This window comes from Apostichopus japonicus, chromosome 21 (genome assembly GCF_037975245.1).
Source record: "Apostichopus japonicus isolate 1M-3 chromosome 21, ASM3797524v1, whole genome shotgun sequence".
NCBI classification, from domain to species: Eukaryota; Metazoa; Echinodermata; class Holothuroidea; order Aspidochirotida; family Stichopodidae; genus Apostichopus; species Apostichopus japonicus.
Genome location: NC_092581.1, coordinates 9,928,549 through 9,948,765, shown reverse-complemented (window position 1 = coordinate 9,948,765; position 20,217 = coordinate 9,928,549). Strand labels below are relative to the sequence as shown.

General features: G+C 36.8%; 1 protein-coding gene across 9 annotated transcripts in view; it reads left to right on the top strand.

Moving 5' to 3' along the window:
- Positions 1-20,217, top strand: part of LOC139962807 (KH domain-containing RNA-binding protein qki.L-like) — a 91,600-nt gene that overhangs the window by 13,934 nt on the left and 57,449 nt on the right. For all 9 annotated transcript variants that reach the window (XR_011791366.1, XR_011791365.1, XR_011791364.1 and 6 more), the window contains exons 2-3: positions 11,143-11,273; positions 14,214-14,330. Coding sequence is in view for 4 of the 9 variants with exons in the window: in XM_071963152.1 (XP_071819253.1) it covers positions 11,143-11,273; positions 14,214-14,330 (248 nt within the window). In the remaining 5 variants the exon portion in view is untranslated. The remainder of the gene's footprint in view (positions 1-11,142; positions 11,274-14,213; positions 14,331-20,217) is intronic.

Here is a 20,217-nt window from a genome sequence, read left to right as displayed (position 1 = left end):
GAGAAAATTTTTCGATGTCGATTTACGAAGACCTGCCACAACTGAAAGCTAATTACGGTGTCTAAAACAAAGGCATTGTTGCTGCATCGTTAGGCGTAGAAATTTTTACCAGTCTGTTTACAAGCATGCGGCTGGGCACTCACGATATGAAACTGAAAAATTAAAAAAAAATGGGAAAATTAAAATTATAAAAAGAACTGGATGCGTCTCTTTCCCTTTGTTATGGTTATTGATCTTGCTCGCCTGATGCGGTTTTGCCTGGTTCATTAAGCTCACTTCTGCCCAAGAGGAAGGTTGTTGTCAACAATATCTTTCAAGGGTATTCCTTTGGATTTTGGTCATTAATTTGTTGTTCCAAAACTTGCTCAAATGACTTGAGGATATGTAGGTGTCAAGGATGGTAGATATTTTGGCTTCTAGTGAGTGCACAGGGAACGATCTGTAAGGAGAGTATATGCGCGGGGCGCAGAGCAAAGGGTAATATCGCTGTGGTAGTGGTGCGGATAGCAGCATTAAAAGGAGCAGGTTTATCTGGTGATATCGTGCTATATCAAATGGCGAAGAGTGACTAAAACAACAAGATATGCACCTTTAGGGAAAAGGAAAAGCAACTTGTGGGAGAAAGAAATCGAAGCCCTGGATCAACGCCTGGCCCCTCTTCTCTCCCCCCCCCTGCCAACATACCATGAATGAACATGAGAGGGGGGAAACAAACCCTCTTTCTGTGATATAGCTGTAACATGTTGGCACCCAACTTTGATTACCAGACCAAGCAACCTCTAACAAAGGTCAGATGAGGCTTTGTGACTTTTCAAAAACAAAACAGGAAATTTGAGAGAATACTACATAATTGGAATAGCAAAACAAAATTATTAGATGAAATCAAGCCAGGAATGTTGACCCCATTGACAGAAATGGTAAAGTTATTTTTGGTTTGAAAAGGGCAGATTGTTTTACACTGCTACTTCCTGTTTACCAAATAGTATATTTCCTGTATAACTGCAGATTTGGTATCGAAGTTAAGGTCATCCCATTCAAAAGCGTACACTCGACAATGGCATGTTGATGCAAATGATATCGTTTAAAGTAACATTCAGGTTTTCATTTGGGGTGTTGTCATTGACGATGTCATACATGAACACAATTTAACCCTTTTCAAGACTAGAAAATGGAAAGCCAAACACATGATAACTTAACAGTGACTTACACTGATACTGTCCTTGAAAGTAACAACATTTTAGAAATTGATTCCTTAATCCTTAGAATATTTGAAGTGTTACTGTTTAATGTTCTCCGTACAAAATGTCGCAAGGAATCACTACTTAAGCCAATTTGCTGTCTGGTTAGTTTGTCTTTCAAGTTCAAGTCAAGAAGTGTTCACAGATTTCATTCTTAACACTTTCTATAAAATTTACGGTAAATATACATAGGTTTATAATTTCTGAATGTGTGCCCTTCCAGTTAACATCATTGTACCCTTTGTGGATTCCTTGTCAAAAAGTGCAGGTATGTCTTCAGTTTAAAGTAGCTCTTGGTACTTGTTTACAACATTACAGTAAATAAATTTACATAACAGTACATTACTGTACCTTATATTACTGTACATGTTATCTGTACATTATTGTACATTATGTTACTGTACATTACATGACTGTACATTACATGACTGTACATTACATGACTGTACATTACATCACTGTATATTACATCACTGTACATTATATTACTGTACATGGTGTTATTATGTACATTACTTTACTGTATGTGTTACTGTACATAACATCACTGTACATTACTGTACATTACTGTACATTACATGACTGTACATTACATGACTGTACATTATATTACTGTACATTACATGACTGTACATTATATTACTGTACATTGTATTACTGTACATGGTGTTATTATGTACATTACTTTACTGTATATTGTGTTACTGTACATAACATCACTACATTACTGTACCATTACATTACTGTACATTACTTTACTGTATATTGTATTACTGTACATTACATTAGTATGCATTACATTACAATACAATTGGCACAAGGCATATATTGGTACCTCAAGCTGACATAATTCATGACCTTAAAGCATTCTGGCTGTACCTTAAAATAGAAAGTAATCATCTGTTGCATCTAATAATGGAATATTTTGTGGCCCACAGAGTTAATTAGATGTTATTTTTGGTTGGTGGTGTTTATGACCATGTACACTTAACTCTGTTGCAATTCCGATGTGAATTTTAAACAGATCAAATCTTCATACATTCTTTACCTTTTGCGTATTTGTCAAGTATCCCAGCTACCACACTAAGACAATTTATTTAACACACAAGTTAAACAGATCATATATGCTATATTGTCAGCACATTTCTCCCATCCGTATCTGGTCATGATCAGCTCAAGCTTGGCAACTACTTGATTACATGTTAAAATACAAAGATAATTGGTCGACCCCAACTGGGGCTTTGCATTCAGCCAAGTAAAGCCAAGTTTTGCAAGCTTCATCAAGATTGTTGATTAAGGGCAATACTTAGTAGTAGTGTGTTTGAAGACAAGATAGCCGAGTGCCTCTGGGCACACGTTTCACTGGTCTGTAAGTTAGCTAATGGTATGAAGGCAGATGTTAATCTACTATTTCGTGGCACAGTTCACATTCTTATTTCACTAAATCCAGTTTGATGCTGCTTTAGTTTTGCGGTTGATTAGAATATTCATGGCTGACTCTCTTCCAACCGAGAGGCCAGCTATTTGGAATATAATTCATGTACACTTTTGAGTGGGCAAAATATTTTAAGCTGCATTTTTATCAGGTTGAAAACGTCCTCAGTCTAGCGGTCCCAATACTCCAACCTTAGAGGAAGAGAGGCCCAACTTAGAGGAAGGGTTTTTAAAACACTATATATATCAAATATGAGCAATGTAAAATATTTGTGTATTGGATTAACTTTTACTTTGCTGGTTAATGACATAACAGTATTTAGTTTGCTGTTTACCAAGCAGACAGCAACTTTTAAGTTGGATTGAGGGGAATTTGAATATTTGTGAAAGTGATATGACTTAACCAAATAATAACCCAATATATAAAAATAGAAAAAAAACACTTGAAGACTGTTCCTTATAGCGTGATGGTACATCTGCAATAGAGCCGCTACAAAAACTGACTCAGTGTTCTCACATTCACCGACTAAACAAAAGAGAACATTGAAGCAGCTAATTAAACAGAGCCCAGCAATCCCCCAGCAACCTTATTATGAACAAGGATGCCTTGAGGCAGATGTGAGATTATTGAACTGCCTCTCATCCCCTCTAAACTTACCGCTGAGCAGATGATAATTCCTGCTCAAGCCATCAATACATATTGATTTCCATTGCCCAATGACAAGTCCTTATGGGTGCGCTGCCAAACGCAGTCTGCCTGGCAGCCATTGTCTGTGCAATGTTATTCTTTCTCTCCCTTAACAAAAGTAACAAGCTTTCTCCATAAACTACGTAAAGATTAGGGGGCCGTTTGTCGACTCATTCACTCGCTGCCTAAGAGAATGTGTGACCGCTTTTAGCTTGTTAACTTATAATTTGCATGGAATGTCTTATTGAGTTTTTTATTCAGTATTATGGGTATGGGAATGAAAAAAAAAATTAAGTCGTAGGCACTCACATTGAAACGATGCAAACGATTTTTCCTAACTTTTTACTTTTCCTTTGCATAGTTTTCAGAATTTTATTGTTCCTGAATAGTAGAAAATTGTCAAATTATTTCTTTAATTGATGAAGATAAAGTGCATGTAGTATCTAAGTAAAGGAATTCAGAGTAAAAAAAGAAGAAGAGCATATAAAAAGAAATATTATTTAGGGACCACAGTAGAAATAAGTCTGCTTGTCAAACTTTTCTGTGTCATCAGGGCTGCGTTTTGTTTTTGTTCACATTCATCATGTATATTTTTACATTGTTTTTCTTGTTGTGCAAATAAATCAAATTAAAAAAATATCAAATAAAATTTTTTTTTGTGGAAAATGCCACAAACAGTGTTAAAATCATTCCAATTTCTACATTGTGTTGTTGGTTGTTGGAATATCAGAATGAATCGTATATTAACGAGGAAATCGGAGGGCCCCCTAGTATCACCAAATGGGAAAATTGAAAAATATAAATGCCAAAGAAATAGGCTTTCCTAAGGCTCTCTGCTCTAGTGCACTTGAAGTGTAATATAGGTTGAGGTAGGAATAAAAATAAAAATGGGATTGAAATTTGAAATTTCTATATGGGGCCCAGGCATATATTCGTTCAGGATTTTGCCTTTCATTTCTTCCCCATGAACTTAATAGCGCAGTCCTGTCTCTGTACCAGAGTTCTTATGGAGAGGGTTACAGATAAAGGGAAGCTTATCAGATTGCTCTGTAGGTGTGTAAAAGAGTTGATAATTTTACCTTTACTGTATTTCTCAAATTGTGAAAGTAGTTTTGTCTCAACATATGGTAGGAGACATGGGCAGAGAGATGGAAGAAATATATATCTTAGATTTGATCGTCTGTGGACAGATTGACGTTTCCACCGTGTATTGCCGCACTTGTTGAATGCTGTCTACTCGGTCTGCTCGATCTTTTATGACCCTTCAAGTTATTTCCAGGCATCAAGTATAATTTCACGGGACAAATATCAACTTGAAAAGTACTGTAGTTGTGAAGTCCTTGTCATTGAAAGTTTTAATAAGAGTGACCATTTTTAGGATCTAGCATATTGGAAGCATAATATGTTACTTCATTCCTCGCTTACCTGTCTCCCCCATGCATACCCAATTCAGTCAATAAACCAATAAGCCAATAAACTGGAATCATTCTCTCATTTCCTCCCCCCCCCCATCCCCCAATGAAACCCCTCATCCAAATCTACGATTCTGAAGCCCCACACAAGAGTCGTCACCCGGATTTATTATCCATTTAAATCAGGGCTGGGTGTTGTAACAATCTCTCAGGATATTTTTGAAACAAGAAAAAAAAAATCCCGTCTTCCATCTATTTTCATCGGAGCCTCGGATTCTGCATATTTTATTTGCACAGATATTTCCCCCGAGGTACAGGTAGTGTGACACTGAGTGCTCAGTCGCTGAATCATCTAATGGTGGAAACTTATCAACATGTAGCAGTTATCTACTAAATTATGTCGTTTAAATTGAATCTCTTGACTCTTTCTTGCCAATCTCTCCGATGTGCTGCAATCCAATTTTGCTAATATTTTAGGATTTACAGTATGATACGCACGCATAGTAACTCAAAGGAGCCTGTGTGTTTTAAGATATATCTACCATCTGTCTGATATATCAGTCAGTGTGAGATCAAGATTCCTACTTCGTCGTCTTCCTCCTCTCTCCTCCTGCCTGTCAAGCTGTCCCGTATATTTGATCGTCTCCTCGCTTCCTCGTTATTCAGGTGTGAACGAGGGAGAACTTTTGCCCAAAAATGAAGGAAAGAATCGCACTAAATTACGAACTAGGGGCAAAAGAGTGTTGAGGAGCAATAAAGTGATTGCAAAAATTATCCAATTAACAGTGCTAAAAAATACATTAAGATCTGTATCGCTTCAGAAAATGATGTGAACACCCCAAGTTATTCCATGATGTTCTTTAGTTTGAGAAAGTGGTATTCTATACAGACCTGTCCTGATTTAGACATTTCTTCTTCTTCATTTTGTTCAAAGAGCTGAAACCTGTACATGAGAGTAGTAGAACACTGTTTGTTTTATCAGACGGTAGTTAGCTTAGTGGTGTTTACATTTATCCTTGGTCTTGTTTTGTGGTAATTATGAATTATTTACCTGGAAGTAATTGAATAAATATGTATCCTTGCATGTATATACACATACACACACACCCTCACACATACACACACTCATGAGTAAAAAGCCAACAGAAACGGTTCAAAATGGGGTGATTATTGACAGAAAACCACTTAAATAGCTTTGTAGATAAGATAAGAATAGTCTGGTCAAACTCTAATGAGTAGTTAGTTTGACCACTTTTGATGAAGCATTGGAATGTGGTAACACAGTTCAGAGAATTCACCAGTGAACAATGGCTTGTTGTTTGCTATTGTTGTATAGTGGTGTATGGCAGGGACTGAATCATCATGTGTGATTGGTGGGTAGAGGTTTAAGATAGATTGTAGAAGAATACAAAAGATTCTAAGTTAAGGATGATTTAATGGGATAATTGTGAAGGATGAAAGATCAAGACAGTTTGGACTCCATTTGTACCCCAGCTTATTGAGTCTGTCCTTTAACCTCATACCTACTGATGTACTTAATGAACACCCTTCTGATGTACTTAATGAAAAAAAAATGTAAAAAAATACAGAACTTTGCTAAACATGTAGAGATGGTGAAAGGGTAACTCAATTGGTTCAACCATAAAGCTACATGAATGCTCCATTACTCGATTATATCGCAATTTATTCGAAATAGTCTAGTTATCTGTGATGTCATTGAAGATCAAAATCTATATAGCAATTTAGGATTTTTTGAAAGGTTTTTTTTCTTAAGTGGAAATGGGTAATTTACAGAATTGTGGCAAGGTGTAGATTCATTAATTTTGAGATAGAATCCAGTCACTCAGTGAAAGCTGTGCACGACTGCTTGAACATGCTCCATTTGCATGAAAGAAAAGAGAAGGGAATGCCTCGGGCAAAGTAACTTTGTCAAACAAAATTCAAAAAGTAGTGTATATATACATCTGAATATTGGGACATGCTATGAATATTCACAAGGTGTTAATATGACTCAAATGCGTAGTAAACATGACCAAGTCTCAAGTACTGTTCAATTCCAAACTCACTTCCGATTCAACAGTGCCAGATCGTTAGGGATATTAAAGTTTTTTGTTTGTTGTCTCAAAACTGCATCAAATATTAATGTGCTGACATACAAGAATGGAGGAGAAATATGATGGAGGAAAAATATGATAAATATTAAAATTAACCCCCCTAAAATCACAAACAAAGAGGTGTTGCGGTAACAAAGATGGGTTAACCACAACATGCTGCTTTAAGGTAACATCCACTGAAATTGGCTTAAATTACTCTGTGATACAAATCTCCACTGTTAGCTGATTTAACGGGGATAAGAGCTTGGGTGATGTTTGTTTTGTAGTTACTTGCTCCAATAAAGTTGATGCGACCCATGGGATGAGCGAAAAGCCTGGGGAAAATTGCACAGAAGACTATACCTACAATGCCAAATCCATCTAATCTAGCTTTGTTTTTCAGACTGCATGGTTCGGCTGTGAATCACTCTAGTTACTTTAAAATCTAATTTCTCTGCATTTATGCTTCTATATACTAATTAAACCCTGCAAATCAAATATAGAAAGAATTGGTTCATGTGTTAAGGTCTAGCCAAAGGAACATGAATTTGGAAGGATTTTAAGATGAATTTTATACGTGGGTGTTACACATTAGCTGCACTGGTCAACTTTTAAAGCCTGCAGGAGTAACTGGACTCTACAATCTAGTCTAACAGTTTTCACTTGTACTATTGAAGCCACTGCCAACCTAAACCAATCTCATGGTATTCCTTTTCTCCCCCTCTCCTCCCCCTCCCCTTGCCTTCTCATTTCAAAATACACATACTGTTATCTCCCAACCAAAGGCGTTAAGAAAATCAGTGTTTATTGCGGTGAATTCCTTATTTCACGATTTACAACTTGCAAAATTTTGCAGTCAATTTGGCAGTTTAGGTTATTTGCCCGATCCGCTCGGTAAATATGATTCTTTTAAACTCTTTGATAGCAATCGTTAACATCCTGAACGTTTCCTCGCCATTCTCGATTTACTTCAAAGGCTGTCCTGCTGAATGTGCCGTTTTTTTATGGTCTTCCTCGTTCGAGCAAAAAACTCTAGCCTGGCGACTGTCACTCTCCTCCAGTGCCGAGAGAAAGTTGTAATCAGGAGGCATTTATTGCCATCCAAATGTCGTTTGAAGATGTTTTACCGACCGTTAAAAGGATGACTCGTTAAAGTGACTGTCTTGCTGTCAAACAAAGAGCAAGGTTCCATTCAGAGTGTATATGTATACACATTCCCACCAACCCCCCCCACCAACCCCCTTCCCTCCGACAAACTAAGGGTAACAGTGCGATCCAAGTTTTCTACCTTTCCAGTTCCTCCTGTATAAAGTGGATAAATTTCTCAGAAGTGAACCTGTTTACCACGGTGTCCTCATGGATAATTTCCTAGCCAGTGGAGGTGAGAACACTTTCAGTGACTGTATTTCTATCACTAAGAACAATTCTGCTTTGTGGAAAATGAAGAACAATGGCCTAGTGTCTATTCTAATTAGTGTGATGCTGAACATAACATCGACAACGTAGGAGATGCCGGGTTTCTGTCCTTTGCTAAGAGGATGTTGTCTCAAATAAAAACAGACGGATTAAGTTAACAGGTAAAACATCGTCAACTACAATCATGTTGTGAACAAAGCTGTTGATTCACTCCAGAATATTTTATATACCTTTGTTAAATGGCAAGTTAAATTGTGTCTGTAGACAAAAAAATTTGCCAAACCTAGGGAGTGTGCAATAGATCACGCTTAGACATCCACATAGAACGTTTTGTCGAACAGCAACTTTCGTAAATGTATATTTTATGACTATCCAAGGCCCTGCAACAATTCCAAAGACAAGGGTTAATTTCTGGGTCTTTCCCTGTTGTTTATTGAAAGAAACCACCACAAATCAAGCTAAGTAGAGAAATCTGTTATTGGATTTCAGTCACACTTACAGTAGTGTCACAAACTCTCTCAAAAGTTGAAACCAAAATTGGAGCCAAAAAGCTTCTTTCATTAACTGCAGGTACATTAAACAGCAATGATTGGCTCTGGACTGTATTGATAGATGCCGAGCACTCAAGGCAATTACTGTCCTAGCATTGGGACAAGTCCCCGATCCATTTGTCTTGGCTGCTGCTAGGAGTAGCTATTAAAAAGTTGCCACCCGATTTTTGCCTGGTAATTTCCAGCTCGGTGTAAATGTGTATTAGATGTGTGTAAATGCTTCTTGGCCTTGTTGAGCACGATTTCTGGATTCCTGAGGTGATGGTTTGATAAATTAATCATTTCTCATGCTTGTATGGTAGCTGATAAGGTATTTGACTACTTCCTCGAAGGAATTTGTGTGGTTACACCAAGGAAATCACAGCATGCTTCCTGTTTGGAATGCACTGGGAATGTTAAAGGGGTGTGTGTGAATGATCAACACATGTGCTCGTCACAATAATCTTAAAGGAGACAAACCAAACCTTCATCTTTAGCTATGATAGAGATCTTTGCGAAGACAATTTACCCCTCCCCTTCTTCCCCCTCCTGAATAATGGAGATAAATCCTGCTCTGTTTTGGAGATATCCTTGTTAAATTGTCATGTCCAAGGGCTGTCATTTTATTTATCTGTGATATCATAGTGCCACGGATTCCCTTTATGTTCTGAAACCTGTAACTTTCTCTTTGTATTTCTTGTAAATCTTTACAAATTCAAGGTGAAGTGTGTCAATGTTGTTGACACGGAAGCCAATTCCATAATTAGGCCTGTCTCGTCGAGAGCTTCTATACTGTATACATAGATTCAGGATCACATTCTGTGATTTAATTTGCAATTTAATTGCGATTCGCAATTCCCATTTTAATTGCAATTTAATTCTGCGATTAAAATCGCAGAATTTTAATAATTCTGCGGATATTAAAACTGCAGAATTTAATAAACATTGCGATTAATAACAAAATTAATGTTATAGACTTGGAAAGTTGTAAACATGGTGAATATTTAACCGATCTACTTATTCTGAATATAAGCTGGGTAGATCAGTCTTTTTAAGTATGCTATAGTTATCAACCATCTCGGTTAATTCAATGTCAGTCGTGATGCAGTTATGAAATGGTCGTCTGTCTTTAACCCCTGTGCTATTTGTAATGCTATCCCCCCCCCTTTAAAGTGGACTGACCAGACTGAAATTCCATGTGCATACTATACACTTGTGTATGTACAGTATTGAAGGACACTTGAAAGTTCAGTACAGTACCTTGGGGGCATGTCTACGGACTGAATATCAGTTAGACCATGGAGCTATGGTTAGACCTACCCTGGATAGTGACATTACTAATTAACATATTTATTCTCCAATTTTGTCAATTTATATATTAAATGGCGCAATGGCACAATTATAGCGTTAAACACGCCTGCCCTGCAACCATGATTTTCTATCTGTATGATCACTATAGGCCTACCGCCACCTACTATTACCAGAGTATTGTAAATTGGAACCAATCCCCCCTCCCACGGAAGAGGACCCCCCTGCGGAATTTGCATGATTCCTCAAAGTTGCGAGTCAACGTTTCAAATTCCCAAAAAGTGGAAGCTGAAACCATCCCATTTAATAAGAATAACCCAATTTCTTCCTCCCAGCGATTGGCCAGTGAGAGTGTCACCTGATCTACAGCTTCCTTTCGACTTCTCGGGTCTCAAAGTATCTCATTTCTGGTGTACCATGGAGGGAGAATAAACTTGAATTTGCATATCTGCGATGGTTAACGACTAGTTGAGACTTTACCTCGTTTTCTTTCTTGTTTTACGTTTCTCTCGGAAATATACAGAGCGCAGGCTTTAGGGAACCTCATTCACTTTTGCATATTAAAGGCTTCCTCGGATCAACTTGACAGTTCAGATGCAGTGCGTAGTTGCGATACATTGCAGTCAGAATGATAACCTCATGTGACATTGTTTTAATTGAAGCTTTGTTTTTCCCAGACATTGGATGTGGGGTTGGTTGGGCAGTACCTTGTCATACTACAAACTGCAACTGGAAAGTGGAAAAACTCCACAAGAGTTTTCAAAATTTTGAATGCTCACAATATTTCTCCATTACTTTCAATGCATTTTTTTTCTTGGTTGACCTTTTTTGAATTTTGATACTATTCAAAATTAAAATCATAGAAAACTGTAGTTATAACTTTAAGTCAACTTGCTAAGTTTCTCATTTCAAATACAACTTTTTAAGCATTCCTCTGATTTTTTTCGTTTTAATGCACAGACCTGTAAGAATGAGAAAAATTAAAACAATCTTTTTTTTTTCTCTCTCTTTTCTCATTTACAGAAATAAGCAGAGTAAGAAAATCTTTATATAGTCTTGACATACAGAAAAAGCCATTACAACTTCCAGAAGAAAGAGGTCCAAAAATTCAAAAACAAGAGAAAATTTTCGTCCCAGTGAAAGCGTATCCAGACGTAAGTACTAGATTATGTGACATTCCTTCGTAATCACTTCGCCGCGATAAACTATGAATGTGTACATTCTTTTTATTTTGATAACTTCCGACCCACCGGTACTTCATCATTGATGAATGTGCCCATGATGGTGCACGTAAACACAGGGACTGATTATTAAGTGTTCAGATTTTGCATAGCAAATTTGAAGACTCTGAATTTGGTCTCTTATAAAGATACCATAATTTTGTGTAAAGAAAATGCTATGTCAAAACATCATTGCACTTTTGCACAACTTAACCTATTCTAACATCTAGCATTTTACTGTATGGTATGGGTAGTGGTCAGACTTAATGACATACATATAACGATGCATCAACATTCTCCACCACCCCCCCAATATTCCCCTTCCTTTATTCACTGTTCCCTATTCACGTTCTTACGCTTCCCTTCACATTCCTGTCTGCTAAGGAGATCTTTTCTGTACCATTTATCAAATCTTTGTGTCATTGGTCAGTTAGCAAGTAAATCAAGAGAGGGGAAGAATTGTAAAACATTTCAAAGAGGTCCCAGATTCCTCTTGTATAGGATTTAGGCAACAGACCATGTCCACTGTGGATAACATCCTCCTGGGCAGACAAAAAACATCTCAAGTAGTTACGGGATCACACTTAATCAGGAGCTACTTGAGTGCTGCCCTCTGTCACATAATATTGAGTGATCCCAAGATGTGCCCAGAAGATAAAAATTTGGGATCCTCACTTGAAATGGAATATTGCCTTGGAATTTTAGTTACAGTTGTCGCAGTGGAATATCTTCTTTACTTTTAAAACACTGACTGTAGTACTGCGGGTGTGTGTTGTACTACCGAAAGCGCGAACATGATTTGACCCTGATTTGACCCTGGCCCTGAAAAATACATTGCTCAGAGGTATACATTCATGAACACAATGTAGTGAGTCAGTGACAGTATCAAGCTGGGAATATATTCTGTTTTATATTATATTTAGCCCAAGAGAGGGAAAATAAAATTGATGTACTGTATTACAATTCCACATCCTGGACTTGTTTTGGCTGCTGTGAGGATACTGTTTTGGAGTACTCCCCCTTTGTTTTGGTCATACTTTCCGTAAGAATCGAATCGATGAAAATCCAAGACAAAATGAAACATTCTTAACACTTTTGGGTGGTAGAATGCCAAGGGAGGTCATTGACCAGCTGGGTCTGGTCATAGAGGGCGCACAATGCTCAAAAGATTAACAGCCACTCTAGACACGGTTGAGTGTGGAGGTTGTGAGGAGACAGGTAAGCTCGGGGGCTTGTTAATATTCAAAACCTGGCAAATTATGGAATTTTTGGTCACGTTTTAGGTTGAAATCATACAAACCTTGAAAACAGATCTCATCCACCGAATTAATTTGATACCAATAAGAGATCAGTTGGCTGCTTGAATAACTAACAATTTCACACAACTGTTATGGGAAAGATTGCATTGGTTTGTTATTGATACTGTCACCTTGAGCAAAAGAAGATATATTCCTAGCACGGCATATAGCTATTAAAAACAATACTTAAATACAACGGTTAATGACTGGAAATGGCAAATAAACAGAAAAGAAAAGAATTAACGCTCATTATGTATGCACAATCGTGACCTCCTAATGATTGAGTAAAGCTCTTCCGAGGAACTCTTTGCATCATTTGTTCAAATTTCAAGTCGGAATGGTAATATTTTATTTATGCGCTCATTCAAAAGTCAAAATTTTAATATCAGAACTTCTTTGAAGTCTGTCCTTTTGATAGGTTTCTCCCTATTTAATTGTGGTAGAACGATAATTGCTCCGCCTACAGCTCAAGGACCGATTGAATGACGTCTTTCAAAGACTAAAATCTTGAGGACTTCTTACTAATAAAATAGAGTACAGCCAAAAGCAAAGAAAGGAGAGAAAAAATGGCAACATTTCTTATAAATTCATAGACCTTGAGATGTCCAAAAATCTGTCAGTAAACATTTAGTAAAAACATACATGTTTCTTTTGATTTTCTTTTTACTGTTTCCAGTTTTCCTTCTATCTACAAATTTCTTACGCTTCATTTATAGAATTGTGCAGAACTTATTTCTTTCTTTCTTCTTTATTAATCTCTTTCCCCCATGTACCTCTCTATGCTTTAAATATAGTCTGTGCAAATGTTGAAAACCTAGAATGGGTGGGGTCTATTATGTATGGTTAAACATTAGAAATTTGAAGTAAAGTTTGAAAAATGGTCAAGGTTTTCATAAATATTTCACAATAGTTAAAAATGAAAATGTGGATAAACAATTTTTAAGACTACATGGTGTGATAAGTTGGTAGAACTGATTGGAATGCATTTGAGGGTCAGTAGGGAAGGTGGGAGGGGGGGGGAGGAATTATGGTGAGGGGAAGGGAAGGGAGAGAAGGGGGTCATAGTGTCTAGTTATTTCATGTGCAAGCATCACTAGATACTCTCCTCAGTAGTAAGCTCATGTTATAAAAGTCGCACATTTGCGTTAATTGTATTGCTCAATCGTCTTGCGTCTGATCATTTATAATTAGCAGAAGTATATTACTAAAATGTACCAAGGTTGATTGTTCGAAATAGGATACCAGTTGATCAGGTTGACATTTTTTCGCACAAGAATTGCTAATTAGTGAGTGAATAATTAACAGCGTCATTTTCTTTGCCCCTAGAGTATTTTTTTGCCCCTTTTAATTGCAAAATATTGCAAACCCAAGAGGAAACGATAAAATAAAACATTTGCAGACGTTGAGCTTTAAACTTATTGAGCTGCTTTAATGAGATAACATCATACAGGGGAGTGAACCTTTCACGTGCCCTGCAAAACTGTTACTTGGTGATGATGAAAGAGTGTGCAAGGCGGGATATTATGTAAATTTTACACATATTAATGTTTCGTCTTCTCACGATTTTCTTAAACAGTTCAACTTTGTTGGAAGAATACTTGGTCCTAGGGGAATGACAGCCAAGCAATTAGAAAAGGAAACAGGATGCAAAATCATGGTTAGAGGTAAAGGCTCAATGAGGGACAAATTAAAGGTAAGCACTTCTCGCACAGGCATTTCTTTTCTCAGTTAATGATCAAAGATTACAACAACAAAAATTTAAAAAATTTTAAAAATTAAAAAAAATTTTAAAAATTAAAAAAAATTTTAAAAATTAAAAATTAAAAAAAGTGATCAAAGATCACAAAAGAAAATGTACTGTATGTTTTGTTGTTGTGTTGTATTGTATTGCTTTGCATTGCATTGTCTACAATTTAGCTCCTGCTGCAAAGTACTTTCAATCTGAGGCAGTCATGTTAGATTTCATCTCCACGGTCCGATAATTTGCCTTTTCACCTTTTCATCTCTTTTGAACTTGATTCTGTTACGTCGAGCCGATAGCCCAGTTATCGTCACCGACTTGTCAGCAAGCAGAGCTCTGAGAAATTTGATCGGTAATCAAATTATGTTAATTTGACTCTTCGGACGATTAACCTGGTTAGACTCTTATAAGTGGAGCTTTATAAAATCGATGACATCATTCTCACGATACTGGCCTCTCTCTCTCTCTCTCTGACATTATCTAATCTAGCTTCTTCGAATGTAAAATAGAAAATTTGTATTTGCGAGAGCTATGTATTTAACAGTATATTCCAGAGAAAAAGGTAAATTTCAATGACTAAATGAGAGAGAAACGCATTCTCAGCCTCGTGGTGAAATTTGCATTCCATTTTTACATGACGTTATCAAGGAATTTATCAAATAATTGAAGTTGTCACAGATTTTAGCACTCGAGTGAACTTGTGTGCAAACAGGTGTGATGTCACAGTTGCACACTGGCAGCATAGTGTTAATTTTTTCTATTATTTTTCACTTCATTGTTTTGACCTTGAATTGGATAGGGTTACAATGTTACCTATGGGGGGGAGAAGGGGGGCGGAATGTGAAATTAACAAGGTACCAAACTGTGATAGCTGTTTTCAATGAGAAATTCAAGAATAACATCAAATACTAATTTGTCGTTATTCTGTTATGACATCACACCTGTTTGCTTCAACTTGTCAACTTCAATTGCTGTCATCTCGAGAATGGTAGGTCGGAATTGACTGCCAATTTTCACTAGCATGCTTGGATTATGGTCCTCTTTCATTGCTCGTCAAAAATACATTTTCCTCTGGACTTTCTTTTAACCTTAGATTGGTATTTAATACAGTCATCAATAAAAACCACATTACAGTAGTATTCAGGAACCTCTATCTTTGGGAAGAGATTTTTTTCCCTTTACAGCCAGTTCCCCCATTCCCCCCTCCATCCTTCCCCTGTGTCATCGCCCCCCCCAAAAATCCAAATAGCAGAATGTCTTTAAGATCTCATTGTGGAGTTTATTCCTTTTCCTTTGCTCTTTTTTTTTCTCTGGCATTTTGAAATGATAAACATTTATAGACTGATATCTTCAAAAAGTACAATGGCCCCCTAAGTGCCTAGAAAATGAATTGCACAAACTAATCAAGTTCCAAGCTCTGTCTTTTGTGTAGTTTTATAGATCCTCGGCAGAGTGACGTTTTTCCACATCAATTGATCCTTAATGTGCAAATAAAAATGCTCTATTGATGTTTGTTTTCACCGATAAACACCTCCCTGGGATGTTTGTTTCTGCCCAGTGTGATGGATCTCTTTATGGGGGAGTATAAGCCCGAGCCCGCTCTCGTACATGTACAGTGCTTTCACACCGAACGTTTCTCATTTAGACTGTTCGGTCGATGTAACTGGTTTAAAAGATTTTGACTAGTTTCATCATTGCACAGGTTTTTACCCTACGGGCATATGAATATGAAAATGGATTTTAATAAAGTTATTTGTTCCTCGGCAAAGCCGTTTGTCTACAGAGAGTGAAATCTTTGCCACGTTTTCTTTTAGGGTGTCCAAAACATTCCTTTTGGTTATTGACGGAATTAAAACGGAAAAAGACGGGGGAAAAAAAATAAATACCATGAAGTCTTGCAGTAGGACAGCTAATTAAAGTTTGTCAAACTCTACAAGCTCCGCAGCTGTTATGTAATTTAGAATAATGTTATTACTGTCCATGTCGCATGATGTACTTATGGAATAAATCATATTAGGAAAGACTGATCTGGTGAGGGGTTTTACTGTCCCTAAAATATACTCTACTGGATGTGGATTAAAAGTACAAAGTTTTACCATCTATTGCTACCGATATTCCTCTCCCTTTTGGAGACCTTGCGGGAGGCAGATGGAATCTATAAGATTGTGATGGTGTGCGTATAACAGGGGATGCATAAATAAACACAACACAAAGTAGAGTAAGATTTCCTGAAATATTATATTGTTTAGAGATCCAACACTAGTATAATGTATTCTGAATAGAGGGATAACAGTAAAGTACTATGTAATAATGTAAAATGCAAAGTAATGAAGTAAAGTACAGTATAAGAGTAAAATGTAAAGCAAGTATATTATGAAGAGGAAGCTGGAGTAACTCTGTGGAGAAAGCTTACTTGCATCAATTTCTATTCTCCAGCAAACAAAGCTTAAGATAAATCCCTGACCACACAAAAGAAGCACCAGTGGGAAAAAGCTAAAGTAGTGATTCTCACCAGCTGAACCTGAACGCTACCCCCAAGACCAGATAAACAGGAAGGACATACCCTATTGTGTAAATAGTTTATGTCAGCTAAATGAAGATGACCAGGAGAAAATAAAAGAGTGGTCTGAATCTATGTGATATGTGGATGCCTGTGTATGAGACACCACTTGTGAACATGATATATCAAGAAGGGTAACCTTGAGGGATCTTATACTTGGCATTTGGATACCCCCCCCCCCCTGTATTGAGTATGAGAACCCTATTGTTTTTGATGGGTGTCAAATGTCAGTGGGATCACCAGAGGTGGAACTGAAACCTTGTGAACAGATATATCTCAAGCAGGGAAACATGTCTGGATCTTATATCTGGGCATGTCATATCCAAAATTGAATGCAAGAAGCTGATTTTATGACATCAATCCAGTTTGATCTGCTATTTATGATTAAAGTGTTAATAAAGACCTGTGGTGAGTACAACAACCCTATTAAAACTGGTGGAGATCAGAGGTCAAACTGTGAAAGCCTTACAAAACATGATATCTCAGAGAGGTAGAACTTTTGATGACTCATGCTGTGATTCATGTTTTTACAAAAATGTTAGTCAATGCCCATGGATCTTAAAACATTCTGTACCTAAGTGTAAACACAGTAACTTCAGGATGAAAATGTCATCATGTCAATTTGAAACCACAGTAGTTTTAAAGATGTTTCCCTATGGGCAAGGGAATCAGCTACTTAACCTTTTGGATTTCTGGTCTAAATACGAGAGTTGTACTTGCTGTAATGCAGTATAATTAACATTCATCCAAGTCTGACTGTCAGATTAACTTGTCATTGTACAAGTCCAGTTGAGTTTAATAGTATTTCTCAAGGGGGCAGAATGCCAACATATGTGTCTTTGAAACCCTATCCATGTGATGGTGATTGTGGATCACCCCTATGAACGCGAAAAGGGCAAACTTATTTCGCTGTCTAAACTAAGTTTGTTGTTGTCTAAACCTAAACCTAAACATATTTACCACTTACCAGCATGGAAACCATGTTTTGTGAGGGTTAAAGGAATAGTCACGTTGATAAAACGTTGATAATTCCTGAAAATCATCTGCATTGTTGTACTTAAGTGTAAAGTAGTGACATGGGTCTAGACCTAACTAATACACGCTAAACAACAGGGTAGCCTGTGTAAGTTGTGGTTTGAATGAATAGTGTCCAAATTCTATGATTTCTGTCATCTTTTGGAAAAGTGTGCAGGTGAAATCCCTCTTTACTCAGGGTGTTAACCCCCAAGGCAGATTCAATAATGTTAGATAATCTTAATTAAAAACAGTGTCTATTTACATGTATATATATATATATATGTATATGTATTTAATTGAAATTGTAGTAATATATATATATATATATATATATATATATATATATATGCATGCTTGTGACCTTTTGGCTAGTAATTTCCCACTTCCCCTTCTTGTTGCCTCTTGTCTGATGTGCAATGAAGCACAGAGGTGTTAAGATTTGTGTCCTATGGAAGACAGGTTTTTAAAGATGGCACAGTAGTCGTATGGAAGGAGACAATTCATTAATTCACACTAACCAATTTCGACACTGCTGCGTCACGTAATAGCGAAACTTTGCCCTACTCAAGGAGTTATGCAGGGCTGCTTTTTCACTCTCAAGCCTCAAAGGGTCTAGAAAATCGACAACTTGAAGTGCTACATCGATTTATTGGTTTGTGTACATTATGTAAGAGATAAATTTTGCTTTTTCATCACAAGTTTACCTTTTTATGGGAAAAAGAGAAAAAAGACAAGAAGGCTAACATTTCTGAAATTTCAATACTAAACTTAAATTGAGAGCAGCTCAATTAGCTACTGTAAAATACAGTGTTAACATATCAGGGAAAAAAATTGAGAATTTCTTGTAAAAGTTGGGTTTAGTATGGTCTATCACGCTTTACAGCTCTTCTACTTACTATAACTCTTCAACATTGGCTGTACTGGGGAAACTCTCTGTAACTGGGCACGTTGATGAAAATGTGACCAGGTTCAGTTTAGTTCTACATGGATGTTATGTTAACCTGCTACCATAAAAAGATGACAGGACAGTTTATACACAATTTAAGTAGGTTAACTTGATCACCCAGATAACCTTGATCTGTATAACTGTACCAAGTGACGAAATCTGAATGGAAAATTTTGTTCTAGGGAAATATTTCTTTACGCAAATTTCATGAGTTTACATAATTGCCCCTGTACCAAGAATTTTTTTTTTATTATTTCCTTTCTCTGTGCCTCCCCCCTATCCTTCTCTAATGATTTTACTGGAATTGTCAAAGTTTGAAAGAAACTATGAATTTTCTTCTGTTGGCCGAGTTAGTGTGTTATCTTGTAATATATACTCCTGGTTATGTGTTAACTGTACTAGTACTGGAAGTGTTAATGTTCCTTCCCACTTCTCATGCGTTAACCTGGATAAACAATTATAAGAGTCCATAGAGCTGTTCAACACACACACATGGTTTATTGATCTCTACCATCAATGAGAGAGGAAACGTTCACAATTACTTTAATTACCTTATTTCCTTTGGATCATTAAGTTTGTCTCGCATGAACTCGGTTAATGAAATGATATTGAATAATATGTCAAAGGTCGTTTGAGAATCACCATCCAAATATGCTGCAAGAAACTAGACCGTCAAAGAAGAACCTTTTTTGTCTAATTTCTGAACTTGTTCAAGTTCCCCTAATGACAGCATATGTCCTTAATATTATATCATCTGGGATACATGAAGATACATGAAGATCTTGAGTTTCCCAAACAATTTTTATTTCTATCGTCATGATCGACAAGTGCAGGGCATATTCTCATCTCATATCGCATCGCAAACCATGCAGTATAAATGCAAAATGGGCGAAATCTGCTCTCTACCAGGTGCAAAGATGTAGTTTGTACACAGACACCATAGTACAGACTGTACAGTATTTTATGAGAGACTCGCAAAGTTGAGAACTTTCAAAAATGTTACACAAAAATTTGAATACGACACTATGATTCCCTGCAGAAATTACAGCCAACTTTTCAGAACACAGGAAGGAAATAATTTGAACTTTTCTCATATTTCGCCTATAAGTTCATATTGTGAACAATATATCTGCAAGGTGAACGGCTGATTCAGGCAGCTTTCATATTCAAGAAGAAATCTAAGCAAATCAGTTTGTTCAACCACATCTACTGCAAAAACATGCATTTTTCTTTTGCTTTGACCGTAGATCGGGAGCCAATAGCTGCTCGTACTTTCATCATTCTATATCAGTAAATGTTGAACTCTGAAACATGTG